Source organism: Adelges cooleyi, unplaced genomic scaffold, assembly GCF_023614345.1.
Source record: "Adelges cooleyi isolate 19-005CV unplaced genomic scaffold, UGA_ACOO_1.1 ACOO_flye_CR_arks_rails_tigmint_CR_PRNA_9, whole genome shotgun sequence".
In the NCBI taxonomy this organism is placed as follows: Eukaryota; Metazoa; Arthropoda; class Insecta; order Hemiptera; family Adelgidae; genus Adelges; species Adelges cooleyi.
Genome location: NW_026096579.1, coordinates 13,213,833 through 13,231,779, shown reverse-complemented (window position 1 = coordinate 13,231,779; position 17,947 = coordinate 13,213,833). Strand labels below are relative to the sequence as shown.

At 28.9% G+C, this 17,947-nt stretch overlaps 5 protein-coding genes across 10 annotated transcripts; 3 read left to right on the top strand and 2 right to left on the bottom strand.

The window, feature by feature from the left end:
• The first annotated feature begins 78 nt into the window (after window positions 1-78).
• On the top strand, window positions 79-3,034 carry LOC126846053 (Golgi SNAP receptor complex member 1). Its single transcript, XM_050585139.1, has 4 exons — window positions 79-353; window positions 683-855; window positions 1,654-1,850; window positions 2,284-3,034. The coding sequence occupies exons 1-4, from the start codon at window positions 338-340 to the stop codon at window positions 2,591-2,593; spliced, it is 696 nt and encodes a 231-aa protein (XP_050441096.1). The 5' UTR covers window positions 79-337; the 3' UTR covers window positions 2,594-3,034.
• On the bottom strand, window positions 2,531-4,087 carry LOC126846054 (H/ACA ribonucleoprotein complex subunit 2-like protein). 3 transcript variants are annotated; one of them, XM_050585140.1, is made up of 3 exons: window positions 3,989-4,087; window positions 3,656-3,832; window positions 2,531-3,038 (listed from the first exon to the last, which is right to left on the bottom strand). In XM_050585140.1, the coding sequence occupies exons 2-3, from the start codon at window positions 3,786-3,788 to the stop codon at window positions 2,731-2,733; spliced, it is 441 nt and encodes a 146-aa protein (XP_050441097.1). In that variant the 5' UTR covers window positions 3,789-3,832; window positions 3,989-4,087; the 3' UTR covers window positions 2,531-2,730. The 3 variants fall into 3 exon arrangements, with proteins under 3 accessions (XP_050441097.1, XP_050441099.1, XP_050441098.1); XM_050585142.1 differs by having other exon boundaries at window positions 4,026-4,050; XM_050585141.1 differs by having other exon boundaries at window positions 3,931-4,026.
• A 219-nt stretch (window positions 4,088-4,306) lies between these two features.
• LOC126846051 (arginine/serine-rich coiled-coil protein 2) lies at window positions 4,307-8,076 on the top strand. Of its 4 annotated transcripts, XM_050585137.1 has the most exons (9): window positions 4,757-4,807; window positions 5,364-5,435; window positions 5,854-5,929; window positions 6,066-6,166; window positions 6,566-6,756; window positions 6,825-6,974; window positions 7,047-7,183; window positions 7,240-7,635; window positions 7,728-8,076. In XM_050585137.1, the coding sequence occupies exons 5-9, from the start codon at window positions 6,647-6,649 to the stop codon at window positions 7,886-7,888; spliced, it is 954 nt and encodes a 317-aa protein (XP_050441094.1). In that variant the 5' UTR covers window positions 4,757-4,807; window positions 5,364-5,435; window positions 5,854-5,929; window positions 6,066-6,166; window positions 6,566-6,646; the 3' UTR covers window positions 7,889-8,076. The 4 variants fall into 4 exon arrangements, with proteins under 4 accessions (XP_050441092.1, XP_050441090.1, XP_050441094.1 ...); XM_050585135.1 differs by lacking the exons at window positions 5,854-5,929; window positions 6,066-6,166 and adding an exon at window positions 4,307-4,555 and having other exon boundaries at window positions 4,616-4,807; window positions 6,569-6,756; XM_050585133.1 differs by lacking the exons at window positions 5,854-5,929; window positions 6,066-6,166 and adding an exon at window positions 4,307-4,555 and having other exon boundaries at window positions 4,616-4,807.
• On the bottom strand, window positions 7,049-10,317 carry LOC126846050 (prenylcysteine oxidase 1-like). Its single transcript, XM_050585132.1, has 5 exons — window positions 9,907-10,317; window positions 9,494-9,703; window positions 9,181-9,358; window positions 8,909-9,117; window positions 7,049-8,837 (listed from the first exon to the last, which is right to left on the bottom strand). Exons 1-5 carry the CDS (start codon window positions 9,986-9,988, stop codon window positions 8,092-8,094), a joined length of 1,425 nt encoding a protein of 474 aa, XP_050441089.1. The 5' UTR covers window positions 9,989-10,317; the 3' UTR covers window positions 7,049-8,091.
• A 1,232-nt stretch (window positions 10,318-11,549) lies between these two features.
• Window positions 11,550-17,844, top strand: LOC126846052 (gustatory and odorant receptor 24-like). The gene is made up of 7 exons (XM_050585138.1): window positions 11,550-11,651; window positions 11,709-11,962; window positions 14,096-14,356; window positions 14,430-14,711; window positions 15,495-15,566; window positions 17,441-17,530; window positions 17,635-17,844. Exons 1-7 carry the CDS (start codon window positions 11,588-11,590, stop codon window positions 17,701-17,703), a joined length of 1,092 nt encoding a protein of 363 aa, XP_050441095.1. The 5' UTR covers window positions 11,550-11,587; the 3' UTR covers window positions 17,704-17,844.
• Window positions 17,845-17,947: the final 103 nt, after the last annotated feature.

Here is a 17,947-nt window from a genome sequence, read left to right as displayed (position 1 = left end):
ATGATGTGTCAATATCTAAGGACTGTGGAACTTGGTGATAACAATGTGATAACAATTTCATAATTTATGAATTGAAGAAAAGTATTTTATCTTCAGTGTCGTCTGTCGCATTCAAATGTTTAATGCACGTATATTTGAAACGATTATAGTAGTTATTACATATTAGTATATTTTTATTGTGAACTCGGTGTACTAGGTGACAGTGGAACAATTTATCAGTTATAAAAATATTACATGAATTATGTATTTAAAAAAGTTACAAAAAATCGTTGTATTATTTTAATAATAATCAAATGATTATTTGGGAACAAACGTATATTTAATACGTAACATTACTATGGCGACTTGGGAAGGTACTAAAATTAATTAACTACTTATTCTATATTCCATCCATTATTTTATGACTATTTGTGGATAATATTTAAAAAATATGCTAAACATGATTTATGTGAATACATTCTATTGCAAACAACTAAAATTAATTAACTTGAATCAAAATGTACCTGTTAGTTTATTGATAATGTACACTTGCTAGTTGAGTGAATTCGCTCGGGAGTGAATCTATTTTAATACTAGTTAAGTGTTAACTATACTGAGAAACAAATTATTAAATAGAACCCCAAATTTTTTCCATTCTTAAATATCTAAAGTATCCATTTTTTGTCTGATACTTAATTTTTAGATTTAAGAAAACAAGCCAGGCGCCTGGAATCAGAAATTGATTCTATGCTGGTTTCCTTAAGCAAAATAAGTACCAATAACCCAATGATGTATGGCGATGATGAATCACAACTACTATTGTCTGATGACAGATTTGACACTGCCACTTCTGAAATCGAGGAACTTCTTACCAAGGTAAGTCCCCGAGATTTGCACGCATGTATGTACATTACATTTACACATTATATACATGTAATGTGCGTGCCAGTTGCACGTATGTAAATATATTCAATACAACCTAAAAGTCTAGTGACGTCACATGGATTTAATAAATTGCATTTTCCAATTTTTAACTAAAAAAGTATTAAGAAGAAATACATTTTTTTATCTGCTGATAGACCAATAATACTTGAATTTAAATTCTTAGATAGCCACACTACTTTTGGTATACAATACATATATATTACACAAAACCTTTTAAATTTTTGGAACGAGTACTCTTTAAAATGTATTTTTTTTCTTCAAGTTTTAGAGATTGCTACTGAACATTTTAGTTTTTAATTCTATGAAAAAATAATTTCTTATATTTAAGTATTTACTTTTTACAAAGTAGAAAAATATTCATTAATAAATAAACTAAAATATTTAATATTCTTTAGTAATAAATCTAGAACATTAATTTTTTAGTTTCTGAACTGTTAGACCAATAATAAGGGTAGGAAAACACATTATTTTTGTTTGTTTTACGTGTGTAATTTATTATTTTCCGTCAAGCTTCTATTAGCTCCAACATTGTTATTTACAACCTTCATTGCAGGACCTAGTTGTTTACATTAAGTGTTGCTTGATTTATTAAATTATTGTTTTAGGTCCATAGGATTATTTCTAAGTGTAAACATGCTGAAGCTACTTAAAATAAATTTTTTACCTGGTCCTTGTAGATATAAGATACATTTATACTAAAACTATTTACAAAAAATGAATTTTTTACAGTTAAATGTTGTCAATGATAAAATGGGAGAATGGAATACCAACAGTGGTCATTCTAATGTTTCACAAAATATGCATACTGTACAACGACATAGAGATATATTACAGGATTATACAAAAGAATTTCAAAAGATACAATCAAATGTCAGAGCACGAAGGGAAAGAGAAGATTTACTACACAGCGTTCGACAGGACATTGAGTAATTTAAACAGAAATAAAAAAATTGGAATGATATGTTAATAATATATCGACAGCTAGCAGGCAAATAGCCGTTTCTGCCATAGCAATAGATTAAGAAAATGCAAGATTTAATTCATCAAATTGAACGTATTCTAGCAATTCTGGATACAATCTCACTTTTTTTCAAAAAAGAACAATTATTCTTCTTTTAGCCTTATTAAATTTTTTTGACAATCTAATCAACAATCCGGTTTATGCACCATTGTATATTTGTTTAACTGTCCTTGTGAATTTATTAAGCGTACCCTAAGTTTAACTACTAAAAATGATAATTATTTTAATAGGGAAATTGGTTTTTTGGCTCTTCTAAACAATTGTTTGTCGCTGGTACATGCATGTTAGCTGTTAATATATTAAAATAATGTATATTTTTTAATAACTTATTTTTCTAGTGGTTATAAAAATTCCGGAACAAAAAATCGTCGAATGGATTTGTATGTCAAAGAGCACGATCATATTCGTAATTCTGATCGCTTAGTGTCTGATCAAATATCAATAGCGATGGAAACTAGAGAACATCTGGTATCACAACGTCATCATTTTAAACGATTACAATCAAGGTTGCATGATTTGTCAAGCAGATTTCCTGCTCTCAATACACTTGTACAAAAAATAAATATGAGAAAAAAACGCGATTCGTTAATTGTTGCAGGTGTTGTAGTCGTTTGTACTTTTGTTATTCTTTTTTACACATTTCATTAAGTGTACAATATTAATAGAAATTAATTTTTTTTTTTTAACTATAATACACTTGGTTTTTAAATGGTAAATTTTACTTATAATATATTGTATATTATATAACATTATTGTTAAACAACACAAGTTGAATAATTAAATTTTTAATAAAAGTCAAGGGGCAGTCCTTTTATCTCACTGCTACATTCGTCGTATAAATCTGCATAGTCTTCATGTTTGCGAATGAGTACCATTACCGCTGACCGCTTGACACCCATTGATGAACCCAAATCCTCACGAGATGGTACATAGCAATAAAACAGTCCTTTGTTTTCACAAATTCCAGGCATGTGACTCATGATATCAATTGGTGTAACATCACCAGCAAATATAACTAATCCTGTTTCACCTCTGCGAATACGTCTTTGCACTTCTTTCAAACCTACCCTTAAATAAGTTTTTTCTTTATGTGCTGAAATAAAAAACACAAAAATGTACAAATTAATTGAGTATATATTTATTTTAAAAAAACTAATAGCCTCTCAGCTCTGCATTGATACTAAAATTTATTTAGAAATGGTCTAGTACATAAAAGTGCATATTTTTTAAAACTGAGTTATTAGTTCAAGATTTACTAACTTAAAAGCTTTAATGCTTAAGAAAATTATATTATTCAATACAATATTGATATTACAAATTTATAACAATAATAAAAAAAAATAACTAACACTGTACTCGCGTTGCCAACAAATGTATGATGCGGTAGCGGGCAGCGGCGACCACAGACGTCTATTGTTATGCAATACCAAGTAACTATAACTTGGAACTAAAGAAGTCTGCCAATTTTTGAATTCAGATTTATAATGAGCATAAAAAATACTACAAGATGGTGAAAAAAAGCGCAAAACGAAGGGTTCCTCGTAAATTTAAAACGTTGATTTTGGAAGATGTTATGTGCGTCGACTTATTTCCCAATAGTAATTTTAATTAAATACTTAGTAACTATTTATGGTATCAATAAACAAACAAAAAATTTAGTAGTTGTAATATCTTTCATTTTTACAAATAGGTATAGACAAAACAATTTACCTTTTTTAACTAATTTGTAAATTTTTTTAGTCAATGTTTTTGAAGCCAACGGTTTGGCAATTTCGTTCAAGAACTTTATTCTGGCGCTGTATGGAATTTTTTCCTTGATTTCTTTGTTTGCGTCTTCAGTCATTTTGTAATGTTTTCGAACAAAATTTATTAGGACACTTCCAAATTCTGAAATTTGAGTTTAAAAAATCTGTAATATCTAATCAGATTATCAAAATGAATAGCCCATGTTTCTTAAAAGAAAATTATTGGCCTTTAAGTATTACGTCTTGTTTTATATTTTATAATGTATAAAATATTATTAAAGTTGTAAGTTGTAACTACCCAAACAAGAATTCAGTCAATCAGTACACGTGCTTACAATTGCTAAAATATAATATACCCGGTTATTGCATATGCCATATCCCCACTTTATCATAATATTATCAAATTACAAAATGGTACCCGGCTACCAAAGATTATATGAAAATAATCTGTGGTACCACCAAGATCTAGTGTAGCCAACAATATCTCGGGAAAACATTTTTTTAACCGGATTACTCAACATGTGTCGTTGAATGGCGTAGAAATATTAGAGCAATGGTTCAAAACAGCTGTGATAGTGGTACCAATATTGACGATTCCAATTTCAATGGTCTGACGCCATTTTGTTAACCATTAACTACGAACTTATAGTAGCTAGTCCTTAATGTTAACTCTTGTCTTTTACCTGTAACTTGATGTTTTTACAGTTTACACTATTCGGGTGAAGGAGTAATAAATTACTTATACTTTGTACAAAATACAATATTACGAGTAAGTCGGAAGTCGGCTTATAGTTTTGTTGGAATATCGGAAGTTACTTTTCATCGTTCGTCATTGTTACAGTTTTACTTCCAAATTCATATAGAGGTACATTGTTTTTTTTTTTAATAGATGCACAAATGTATTCATTTTTATTTTGTACTACAGTGGAATTATGTGAATACCTGACTTCTAAACAATTGTACGAAGCATTTAATTTGGGTACTCTTCTATAAGAACCCGCATACCTAGTATTTGTTTTCAATTAGCGACAATTTGAAGAAAAATTAAAAAATGGAAAGTTTGTGTAACTACGTTAGTGACGAGGATTGCAGTTCTAGCCCAAAACGTGAAATTTCTGTAAGTAAATATAATATAATTTTTAGTATTTATTTAATGCTTCTAATGAAAAAAAAACCGAGTGGTATAGTTATTAATCGTATTTCTGAATAGTCTGTTATCAGTATTCACCAAACCTTCCCTACCATACAGTGACAAATTCTGTAACTCCAGGAGATTTCCCAATGGGCTGTGGCTTTACCATGACACCAGACCCAGCCTTTTTTGTCTTAAATCTGTGTAGAACTTAAGGATCATGATCCTTTTTTTAAGGGTTACAATGTTTTTATATCAAAATTTTATTAAATTAGTTAAAATATACAAAGTGTGGTTCTCTTACAGACCCAGTATTTTCTAAATACTTATTGACTTGTTTATTTGGCTGTATATACAGATTATTTTTAATTCTAGTCCTATATTCATATCCCAAAATTATTTATAGAAAATAAAGTTATCTTTCAATAGTCAAAAATATTATTATCATTTTTAAAAGTGCCAACAATTATATTTTAGCTATAATATTATTCACATAATGTATAATTGTAAAAAATGTAATTTGTTAATAATTTGATTTTAGGATAAGGTTAGAAATCCCAATAAGTTAGAAGCAGATGCAAACTATGAGCAAATTACCATGGACTTGAGTGAGGTATGAGTTATTACAGATTTTAATTTTGAGTATTCTTGTTTTGCTTATTTAGTTAAGTTACTTATAAGGTAGTTTATAATACAATTTTATTTACATTACCCTTTAACATAATCAAATTGATCACAATTATATTTTATATATTAAGTGTGCAAAATGTACCTATCTAAATATTTTATATCTAGTTTATTGAATATCACTTGACCATAACTAAATTGTTATAGTTTTAGTTATAAATATTTGTACAATTGTTCTATACTTACTTCCTAGATTTTTTCTTATGGATATAATTTGGTAATGATAATTGTTGTATCCACATTTATCACTTTAAATTCAAAACAATATGTACGTGCATATAGTTTCATTAAAAATGAAATTCATTCAACTAAACTCTCATTATATTTTTGTTTTCATCCTGAAGATTTTATTAATGAGACCAGCCATTCAATTTGATTACACAAGTGGTCCTGGTTAAATTCATATATCCAAGACTGAAGGTGGGTAAAACACATTAAACTAGGATACTAAAGAACAAATAATAACTTTTTTACCAAATTACCTTAAAAAACAAAAGTAAATTCCGGTTTAAACTTATATTAACACGACATTGTTCTGAAATTATATATAAAATAGTCCACGAGTAGTCAATCGACTGTGGGAGAGTCTCTTGCCATTGATTCTTTGCGCCGCTTGAAGAAGAAATTTGATTGCGGCTGATTATCACATTCACAGTGGTAAGTAATTACAAAAAAACAACAGGTAAACCCTTTCCCACTAGACGTCAATCTCAGCAAGCTGTGGCATATATCAGAAGGTATAATTTTTTTGTTTCTTTTTCACTAACTGTTAGGTAATTGTATATTTTAAATACCTATTTTACCAATTTATAATATTTGTATTTATCATATATGTGTGTGTATGTATAATGTGTATACATATACCTATGTGTGTATATATTATATGTGTGTATACAAATGTTGATCAAAATAATATTGAATAATTTTAAATACATATTATCAATAAAACTCAACAGCTGCCCAGCTGATTAAAACAACACACAATATTTAATTTTATGAATTGATTCAAACAAACAAAACTTAATTATAACAATTAATTAAGATTTCAATTTTCAGCAGGAGTCAAATCACAGCTTTAACAAATCTCCTTCTAAAAATCAAAATTCACCTTCTAGTTCAGCATCATCTCCAGCATCCATGTCAAGATCTCCAAGACTATATGTCAAAGATAAACACAAGAGTCCTAGTAATTTAAAGACGAGCAGTTCTGAAGAAGATAAAACTAAAAGTTATAGTCGACATAAAAGGTAAATTATTTAATACTCAAAAACAAAAAACCATTAACATTATATTCTGTTTTTGATAATTATTATAGAAATAAATCAAAAGACCGTCAAAATAAAAAACGATCTCGTCGCTCACGAAGTCGTAGTAGCAGCAGAAGGAAACATTCTCGCCGATCACAAAGCCATAGTCGTAGTAAAAAACGTTCACATCGTTCTCGCAGTCGTAGCAGGAGTTTAAGGTGACAAAATATATTAATGGATGACATATTAATTGATGAATAGTTATAACGTACATATATTGTGAATTGCAGAACCAGTAGACGGAAATCAAAGAGTCCAAGGAACGATTCAAATCATTATAAGAAAAGTAGTCCTTCTAACAGCAAGGAAAAGTATACATCTTCACATAATTACTACATGGAGAAAAAAGCAAATAGCAAAAGACAAAGTATTGAAATATTTTTAATAATACAATCTCTGATGTTAATAAATATTTTTTTTTAGTTTTAGATAAATTGGGCATAGAGTTAAAAGTTCCTCCTATAGGCAGCAATTCAATGTTTACCACTCAGGTCACACCTCAGCTGTTACTTCAAAAAACTATGGAAGCACAAGTGGAAAAAGTTAAAGTGCAAACTGGGATAGAGTTACCTTCTTATTATAATCCAATAGCTGTGAATCCTAATAAATATGCTGAACAGATTCAAAAACGTAAACTCTTATGGGGCAACAAACAAAATAGTAATCAAGAATCTGTTAAACAAGTTGTGGAGCACAAGCCTGCAATACCTAATACTAATAACACAGCAAAAATATGGCAATCTACTAAGTTTGGTGATCAAGATGGAAAAGTCACAGCCAAATTCAAAAGACTTATGGGCATTAAAGATGATGTTCAATGTAAGATTATTCATTTACTATTTTTTATGATACCGATTTTGTGTAATTTTGTTATACATATTATTTAATCACCTTAATTTTGTATTTTTCAGCTGCAGATAGTCAAGTAAATCAACAAGGCCAATCCAAAGACATTATAAAAAAACAAGAAGAAATGTTTAATTCAATGGAAAGTCAATATGAAGTCGCACGTATGGCAACACATACTCATCGTGGTTTAGGTTTAGGCTTTGGAACATTTCAGCAGCGATAATTAATATTTTTACACCTACAATTTTCAATGATTATAAGTTCTGTATATTAAAATATGGTTTGTTACTATTAATATTTATTGTTTAATTTTAGATTTTTCTAAAATGTACATACATAATGACTATATAACTTATTTAAATGTAATTCAAGTTTTGTTGATAAGTAATTAAAATAACTATATTGATTTGATTTTATTAATATTATTTACAATTCCACACGCATCCACTTGTTTGTTTCATTCCAATTACTGTCGATGTTCTTCTTTATTAATAATGCAACATTTTTTGCCCCTACGCAACTCATTTCCATAGCACTTGCAGCCCATTCAATAGCATTTATGTGATAAAGTCTATCAGACAGCTGAAAATCTAACGATTTACTTGGTATTTCATAGTGAGGGTAAGCTAACCAATCAAATGATTTAACTTCACTTATGCTCTCAAATAACTCATTCAGTTGATACGAAGTAAGTGGTTCACGAGAAAACACTTTCCAGTTACGCAGAATTGATGATGAAGCAACGCTTTCAATATTTCCAATAGAATTGAAAAATTCATTTTCGTTAAGAGCAATTACAAGTACTGCATCACTGCCATCAGAGAGAGGAGTAAATTTTTCATTTCTTAGTTTACCAACAACAAACGTACTAACTGTACGATGGTATTTTCCGACATTTTTCAGGGGTGATGATATATCAGTAAATATGATTGGAATCTTTTGATTTTCAGCAAGTGGGGCAGCAAAGACTACATAGTCATAAGTTAAGTTTCTTCCGGTGTTGGTAGATATCATGTAAGAGGTTTCATTGTTATTATTATTTTGTGTAACTTGCACAACATATTCTTGTATTAATCGTGCATTTGATAAATTAAGAAGTTTTTCAGCAACTTGTTTATTTCCTCCTTTTATTGCCCACAATGATCCATCCATCCCTGCTAATGACACGGCACCTAATTAAAAAAACAAAACAAAATATTATTTTTTTAAATAATTTAACCTTTCAAGGTGTTATTATAATTACCAACAAATTGGTGAACATTAACATCTTGTCCATAGTTTACTTTTATTGATGCCTTCACAATTTCTTCAATAAGCTTTTCTGAATAACCTAGATTAAGAAAAGCATCCTTGATGGATATATTTAAGTAACCACTAAAAGCTGGATCCATTGCCATTAATAACTCATTCACAGTATCATAACTGTGACCAGCAGCTTGATGCTCATAAATTCTAAATACAATTACAGGTTCAATGTTCATTGCATCATTATTATTATTTATTTAATATTCATACCTATCAAATTTATTAAGCAAATCATCAATAAAATTTTTCATTTCTTTTATGCCATAACCATATCGCCAAAGAGTTTTCATTATATTAACCATATGATTACTGCTCTCAATGAATTCAAAGCCATCGTTAGTATACAAACCAACTCGTTCTGATACTGCATTATTATTTTTTTCAAGACCTTAAAAAGAAATGAAGGACTAATTATTATTTAATTTATTGTATAATAATGTTTGTTTCTAATTTCTATTTTTTTACTAAATCAATTACTGAATGAATAATAATTTAACCAAGCATAAAATAACAGGATAATTACCATTTATATCTACGAAACTTGACATATATCGGTTACGCTCATGAATAATAGAACCTCCAGCTTCGTATTCATTACCGTCCTTTAAAGCCACTGTAGCAAGCCTTCCACCAATTGTATCACCTTCATATAAGTCAATGCTAACATTATCATTGAAAATTTGTTTTAGAAAATAAGCACATGATGTGCCTCCGATACCACCACCTATTATTGCTGAAAAACAATTAAACCAATAGGTTGAATTCGATTTTTAACCCTAAGTAAAAATAACACTTTGTTTGTAGTGTGTTTAAAATATTAAAATTTAAGTATACATTACAAAAAAATTCTAGAATGGTATTTTATCTCCAAATGTTATTTCTATTACTTTTTTGAACATAGACTATTTTTTTAAGATTATTTGAAAATTAACTTACCAATGTTAATGTCCGCTTGGGAGGTATACTTTAATGTAACTAGCAAACAAATGAAAACTCCTACTGGGACTTTCATTCTCATAAACAATAAACAATTTTGTCTTAAACAAAATGATGTGGCAAATAGTAGTTCGCGAACAGTTAATATCGATACACAAGAAAAAATCTTTTAACAAGAAAACTTAATCTATACGTTTGGTCGTAATATTGAATTATCGATTATTATAATGTTATTAAAATACACTAATAACGTTAATGATGTTGTAACGACCAAGTCAGATTTTTTTATTTCGATCATGGTGACTTCTATGTATTTTAAGTAGAATACATACAAAAACTTCTTAACATAGACATTTAAGTAGAACCTCTAGAACGATACAAAATATTTTGGATGTAATTTTTATTGGCGGTCGATATTCGATAACGGGTATCTTACCATCTTATCTTGTTATTATATTAGTTGATAACAGGCAAAAATATAAATAATAGGTATATTTTATTAAATAAGCAACAGTCAACAACAGAGCAGATGCTACAAAGACCAAAGTCCACTTGACAACATTCTAATACGATCTAAGAAATAATTACATAATATACATATTATTTATATAATATTATACATTTATTTGTATTTTAATATCATAACCAATGCAATAGGTAATAGGTACACGTCTCGTTCTCGTTAGTCAAAACCAACAGCTTGTTCCTCGTAAATTGAAACACAATGAATAGGTAAAATTTAGGCTCAAACCTAACGAAATTAAAGAAAGCTGTGAATTTTAAATCAACATTTTTAATCATACCTACAAGTATATTGTTGTGCTTCATACGGTATGGGTACTATTATAATCGAGAATATTACACACTTGCAAGTGTACTATGAATCGCCAGATTGGTAAAACAATAAACAATATAAAACAAAACGTTAGTCCAAAATCCAAAATTATTTATTTTAAGTTAAATTATTAATAAAACAATATCCAAGAGTCATTTAGTAGTCCTTTGTTTTGTTATTTTTTATTGATTTTAAACGTCCGTCAACAACAATGGTTATTAGCTTACATTGCCTACTTCATGATAATTACATATTTTTTGTAGCATTAATTTTAATAATTTTAAATTTGGTTTACGGGCGATAGTAAAATCTGATAGGTACTAATTTTTTATTACAAAATGGGTTTTAAACTATTGTTGAATCGATTTATATCTAAATTTATAATTCCGTATTTTTTTTTTTAATGATCCCTTACCTTAACCTTAGCCTTACCTTAATACCTTTGACCAATACTTTTTTGTTGGATTCGACACAAAAAAAAAAAAAAATAATAATTATCAATTCAATTAATATACATTACTCTTATTAGCAATTAAACAGAATACTAAATCGAAATAATAAAACCTATTATCGCGTGCTTCTACGTATTCAGTAATAGATTATTAGATTATTTCAGAACAGCTATTAATATTAAATTTATAAAAAATCCAATCAACATGATCTCGATTTTCTATTGTCTTAAAACAAAGTTGCACATTTTATTAAGCTCACAAAATAAACACAAGTTGAGTTATTATCGTTAAAATCATGATTTCAGACAACTTTATAGTTCCACTAGACTTCGTAAATAAATTCAACGTGGTAAACATCAAGATAGGTCGCAATCGATCTGCATATTTAAACCAAATGAGACATTACATGTTTATAATGAGAACGTTCGCTTTGTTACCGTATACTAAGAAAGGAAAAAGTAAGATTTTCATTAACAAATAATTCATTAGAGAATATATTGTTATAAATGTTTTAGCCATGCGATTTCAGCTGTTATCGTTGGTTTCAATGTACACCTGCATTGTGTATTTCTATTTTGGGTTTACAATAATAAAGAATTTTTTAGAAAATGTTCTAATATTAATGACAAAAAATGAAGACATAACACTTCGTGACTTCTTAGACAAATTCATGGGCTTACCTCTGAAACTGTGCATATTCATCATACCGTTGTTTTGGATCGACATGTATGGCATTATAAATTATTGGCACCAGTGGGATTCGTTTCAGGTACTAGTGACTTAATAAATTTATCAGTAGTAAACCTAACTTAATAATAATAATACAAATTATTAGTACTGTTGTTATTATCAATATACTTAGAAAATTACATATTCTAATATTCTATCAATAATGTTTGTAACAGAATACGAATTAATGTTTTTTTATTAATCGTCTTCTAGCTTAAGAGGACGCTACCCAGGCCATTTCTAAGGAGTAAAGTATAGGCAATTTTTCGAAAAATCTTAAATTAGAGTTTGAACTATATTATATACTTATTAATACAGTAATGAGGATACTTTATTGATTGCCATTTTTTTCGTCAGACTATCACAGTCACTTCTATAGGATAAATTACAATTTTTTCCCCATCAAAACTGCTTTGCGCGGGACAAGAATGTGAGGGCAGTATTAACAGTAGATTTACCAAATGTTCACAATGTATAGAGAAGAACTTTATCTACGGGGTAGCGATTTTATTTGTTTGATATCTATACTTAATATTTTTTTATAAGCAAATGAAAATTGAAAAAAAAAATAGAATCTTCACGAAGAAATAATTTTAATTGTGATTGAGTTATCAAAAAACTAAAATCGCTACCCCGTAAATAAAGTTCTTCTCTATCCATTGTAAAAATTGTATATGGCTACTGTAAATACCGCCTTCACATTCTTGTCCCCCGCAAAGCCATTATTTGCGGATAAATTACGGGTGGGTAGCGTCCTCTTAAGGCGATTGGGTACCGGCCTCACTTAAGGAGTTGTAGGTAGGCAATTTCTGTTTTTTTTTCTGTTACGCGTTGTCGTTGTGTGCGTAGTAAATGAACATTAGTGTGAGTGTTGTTATCTTACCCTCCCGTCCTCACACCCGTCATTGTTGAAATGACTCTCGTACGCACACGCACAAGTCGGTTAAAATGGCTACTGTTCAAGATTCGTACAATTTTATGCTGCAAAACTTAATAGTTTTGCAGCATAATTAATATTCCTTCAATCAGTCTGATCGTTGTATTGATGCGATAAGACTTTTGAAAATCAATTTGAGTTCAGCGTGAAGTCTACTTGAGATCGGTCAGGCCACTTTTCCAGTTTCATTTAATAGTATTTTTTAAACACTACTACAAGATTTATCATTTTTCAAAAAATTTAAATCAAACTTGTGGAATTTTAAGGGCAAAATAAAAAATTATAACCTGACCGATCTTAAGTAGACTTCATGCTGAGTTCGTATATATTTTCAGAAGTCTTATCGCATCAATACAACAATCGGACTGATTGAAACAAATTGGGTAGTTTTTGACGGAAAAATTGGCCGGTACCCAATGGCCTTAGTATACACCCCTTGTAAGTCTAACGCTGCCGCCATCATGAGGTAGTTTTTTGACAAATTCGCTTCTGGGACGGGTCGTCTTTCCGTCGCTTTAGGGCGAGTTAATTCAGCAGCGATGTATGGAAATGACTATTTAGTATTGACGAAGTGAAATTTAAAGAAACCATAAATATCTGAACTTAATCCATCGTGGAGAGGCTAAAGCATTAGCTACAAAATTAGAAATAAGTATATTATAAGAGGTCGATTGAGAGTCGCTTCATTAGGAGAAAAATTAAAAGAGAATTGTTTGAGATAGTTTGAGCAAGTCGAATGAGGAGAGAGTGTAACATTTACATTATTAGATTTAAAGGTAAAAATTAGTTGTAAAAGAAATGATTATCATAAATGAAGATGAGGAGGTATGTGTGAAGTGAATAAAGAAATGGTGACGGGTAGAGATTTAGAGAGAGGACTTATTTGGCTGACCTCATTTGTATAAAATATGGTAAAAATAATAAAATTAAAATAACGTAATTGTCATTGCCTAATTTGGTATTTAAAATTGGGAATATTAATTATATATTTTGTAAATATGCTATTATATCTCGTCAAAATTATTTAAATCATGTGGTCAGCAGTCAGTGGCAAGTATAAAGTAGAGAACTAAATTAAACAAATTATAATGATTTTTTACTTTTGAGTATGCCTCAAGCCAAATGCAAATCCACCGAAATTTGAATTTGTTTTGGCAAAATATTATGTAAAATAACTAGCTATTTTCTCTTAGATTTAGATGAGATAACATAACAAATGTTTAAATTATATTTTAGGGTAAATACGAATCGTGTACCGGAAAAGAATTGACGTTTCAGAATGCAACCACCAGAATACGATTATTGATAACGATACCGATTATGTTAATTTCCTTGAATATATTTTTAGTATGCAAGCGCATGCATTGGAAATGCAAACCAATCAGTGCACTTAATTATATTTATATATATGTCGCTATTAGTCTGATTACTGGATATTACCACGCAAACTCTTACATGTTCCAAGTGACCGCACGAGATATTAATCAACGAATTCTGGTAAGGGTGTACTATATAAACATTGTGAAAAAAGGAATTGAAATGTTTAAATCTACAATATTATTGGTTTCAGAAAGTATTGGTCAAGTCTAAAAGTTCAACGATAACATTTAGAGACCACGTCGAGCTATGGTGTCATCTGTCGCAATTAATCAAAGATTTTGGAAATGCACATAGCAGTATATATTGCTCTACAGCCTTGATCATGTATATTGCTTGTGCCATGTCGGTGTTTATGTTTTTAGTGTGTTTCTTAGTAGCCGTCGACAAGTCTTCAAATATGTTATATCCCATTTTGTTTACTAATGCCATCGTGCTAATGTTCTGCGAAGGAGCATATATGATACTCAAAGAGGTGAAATATTAACCGTTACCGTAATACTGCGCATTGATCGATTGATAAGTAAAGGGTAGTGCAAAGAAACGTGCGATTTGGCCATTTAAATACATTGGATAATCGCTCTTTCTATTGTTCCACCTTTTATTATATACCAATACAAACTCCAAAAATATATTAACTTCAAAAAAGAATGGAAAGGGTAAATTAATACTATTAAAGGGTAACAGAGTAGGCCCTTTTAAAAAAACAGGCCACACATATTAATAAATAGTATTTAGTAAAGATTTCGATAAAAGCAAGTTTTCACAAATCTAACGAAACATTAAACATACGAAATTTAGAACTAACTATAAAATAATTTAACACTAACATCAATTTAAAACTATTACACACATTTATTAGTACAGCATTGGCGACTAATGAATGATGAGGACACACTAAAAAGACTAATATTATGATACTATTTTTCAATTTTTTACAAAATAGTAAAACTTTTTTATTTTAAATAAGTAGGACGGTTTAAAAGTTAGCCCCAAAATTAATAATTAAAAATCAAAAAGATATGGCGTAAATAGTTATAATAATAATACCCGTCTGTAAAATTCGATTGTCTTTAACTATCAGTTGAGTTTCTATTCCTAACCTTATTTAAATAGTTATATAATTATAAAAAATTATTAATATATTGACAATTTTTTTATAAGCTATCCAATAACCGATAATTTACCGGATATTAAAAAAAATATACATAACAGTTTTTTCTTGACAACATAATATCCCATTTCAACTGTTATTTAGATGGGATCAGATTTACAATGGAAAATATTGAACATCAATGTAAGCGGCCTAAATGAATCGATGAAGCATGAGGTAAACTATACAATTATAGTAGTTATAATATATTGAACTAAAAATAATTTTGATTATTTTTGTTTCTGGACTCACGAAATTTTTCAAACTACTGAATCGATTCTTAAATGTAACAAGTCTATATATCTGGGACAAAGTTTACCCTTTGCCCATCAAAATTTAGAAAAACACCCAAAAAAATTACATGTTTCAATTTAAAACTATAACGCGCTAGAAATAATTTTTTTATAAGTCGTAGAGTTATTTCCATAACTGGATGGAATATTTTTTAGAAATAGTACTATCGATATACGTTACAAACCGAACAAATATCAAAAAAACCCTTCCCCCAGAAGGGCTGGACTTTTTTCTCTCTCTTTCAAACTAAGTTTTAAAACTTAAGATATAAAAATTAGTGTGAATGTAGATCTAGTAGGGCTATAACATATTATACAATTTGTAGTCAAACTTTTTTTTATAAAGAAAGAACCAAAAATAACAGGAAAACTACATTTGACCGAAGTAAGTGCTAATTGCTATGTGTGTGTTTTTATTCATTAGTATATCTCAATCTACAGAATGCATCAAATCGTTTTTTTGAATGTAAATTTATCAATTTCAGTTATGATGATTCCTATAGACCTGTAGCCTTTTTTTTTTTATCTGAAAAATTGATGACCGCGTCTATAAAACTCATATAGTTTATAGATATTGAAAATAATATGGCTAAGACATATTTGAGGGAAGCATTTGAAAGAAGAACCAAAAGAAGCGGTAATAAGAGGGTTTTGTGAAAAAACTTAAGATTGTGTATACTTAAATTACAGAAAGCAAAATGAATCTACGAGGACATAAGGTGAAAAAATAGGAATGTAGATCGAATTATATTGTGTGCCAAGAATATCAACAACGGTGGCAACCAACAATTTTTCATAATTGATAGAATGAATAATGATTGACTTTACTAGTAAATGTTGAAAGACATTTCAGGGCATCAAACCTCTATTTTTCGTGTCTGTACATATTTAAGTATTAGGCTTATGAAGTCCAATTTTTTTAATAACCCATTATTATATCAAAAATTAATTACTGAATTTTATTCTCACTAAAGAATTCAATTATTTATCAAAAAATGATCAGTTAAGTTATTTATTTTTTCTATTTTAAAGGAAAGGAATGCTATTTTTTTAGATATTTAACTTAAAGTGTAGCAGAAGTATTGATAATATACTCGTTATGAATGTTAGCTTCGACGCGGAGCTGAGAAGGTAATGGATTTAAAACAATGTGTGTAAATACGATACATTTTTTAACCCTGAACCTATTTACTCAAATAGCAGCACTAAAGATCCAAATCGTACGTGATTGGTATTTGATGTGTCAAAAGTCAAAAAAGTCAACTTCCTCGACCCCGAACCCGGGATAACCCGAAAAAAATGTTTGTTTTCTTACTTTGTTTATTAATAACCTTTTTAGTAATTAGTTGGTCCGATTTCATTCGATGATAATATCGACCTATTGACATTCGTTATATCAAAAACAGTATTAATAAAAAAAAAAATACTAATTGTTCATTGTTGTCTGTCATTTTTATCTATTAAATTTAATTAGTGTACTACACTCGGATCCAAAACATAGTCTAAATAAACTATCTTAAACCCTAAGATTTACGAAGATTCAAATATATTATTCAGGGCGAAATTTCTTATGCGAGGTACTTATGCATTGGACATAATAGATAATTCCATTGCCTACAAAAAAACATAATTTTGTGGGTTATAATTTCAAAACTATGGATGAAAGCACATACACAAGCTTTTTCTACACTGCGTCTAAGAATATAATAATTATAACATAAGTTGTTTTTATAACTGTATCCATCAAACATGTTTAAGGTTCAAGACTTCATAGAAATTATACAACTTAGTCGGACATCTATGAATTTTGGTGGTTTCTGTGAGATTAATAGAAATCTTTACGGAAAAGTAAGTTAACTGTTAAGTTTTTTTAGTTATTGTATTATTATATAAATAATATATATAATTGTATTATACATAAATTAACAATGTCACGATATTTGTCATTTCAGTTCATACTCGGAATAGCGTTCAACGTAGTAATTTTGATTCAGTTTCAATTAATACCAACGAGTTCCTAGTAGGAAACTTTACTCAAGTTATTTGTTTTATTTTCATTTGACCAATTAAACTACTCATAACAAATATTGTTCGTCAATCAGTATCAATGGCTTGCACTATACATTATACATACTAAATCATTTATTATGTTAGAGTTAATAGAAACGACCTTATAATATTTTAGAATTAATCATATTTTTTTGTATACAACATATATTTCTATATTTGTTTTAATAAATTATTTGCCATTCAGTATCAAATGTG

Coding starts and splice junctions, on each gene's coding strand:
- LOC126846053 (XM_050585139.1), top strand. Junction 856..1,653: donor TCGAGGAACTTCTTACCAAG/GTAAGTCCCCGA, acceptor AATTTTTTACAG/TTAAATGTTGTCAATGATAA. Junction 1,851..2,283: donor AGCGTTCGACAGGACATTGA/GTAATTTAAACA, acceptor TTATTTTTCTAG/TGGTTATAAAAATTCCGGAA.
- LOC126846054 (XM_050585140.1), bottom strand. CDS start 3,788: ATGACTGAAGACGCAAACAAAGAAATCAAGGAAAAAATTCCATACAGC. Junction 3,039..3,655: donor TTACAAATTAGTTAAAAAAG/GTAAATTGTTTT, acceptor TTTTTATTTCAG/CACATAAAGAAAAAACTTAT.
- LOC126846051 (XM_050585133.1), top strand. CDS start 4,742: ATGGAAAGTTTGTGTAACTACGTTAGTGACGAGGATTGCAGTTCTAGC. Junction 6,975..7,046: donor AGTCGTAGCAGGAGTTTAAG/GTGACAAAATAT, acceptor TGTGAATTGCAG/AACCAGTAGACGGAAATCAA. Junction 7,184..7,239: donor AGCAAATAGCAAAAGACAAA/GTATTGAAATAT, acceptor ATTTTTTTTTAG/TTTTAGATAAATTGGGCATA.
- LOC126846050 (XM_050585132.1), bottom strand. CDS start 9,988: ATGAGAATGAAAGTCCCAGTAGGAGTTTTCATTTGTTTGCTAGTTACA. Junction 9,359..9,493: donor AAGTTTCGTAGATATAAATG/GTAATTATCCTG, acceptor TTTCTTTTTAAG/GTCTTGAAAAAAATAATAAT. Junction 9,118..9,180: donor TTGCTTAATAAATTTGATAG/GTATGAATATTA, acceptor AATTGTATTTAG/AATTTATGAGCATCAAGCTG.
- LOC126846052 (XM_050585138.1), top strand. CDS start 11,588: ATGAGACATTACATGTTTATAATGAGAACGTTCGCTTTGTTACCGTAT. Junction 14,357..14,429: donor ATATTAATCAACGAATTCTG/GTAAGGGTGTAC, acceptor TATTGGTTTCAG/AAAGTATTGGTCAAGTCTAA. Junction 14,712..15,494: donor CATATATGATACTCAAAGAG/GTGAAATATTAA, acceptor ACTGTTATTTAG/ATGGGATCAGATTTACAATG.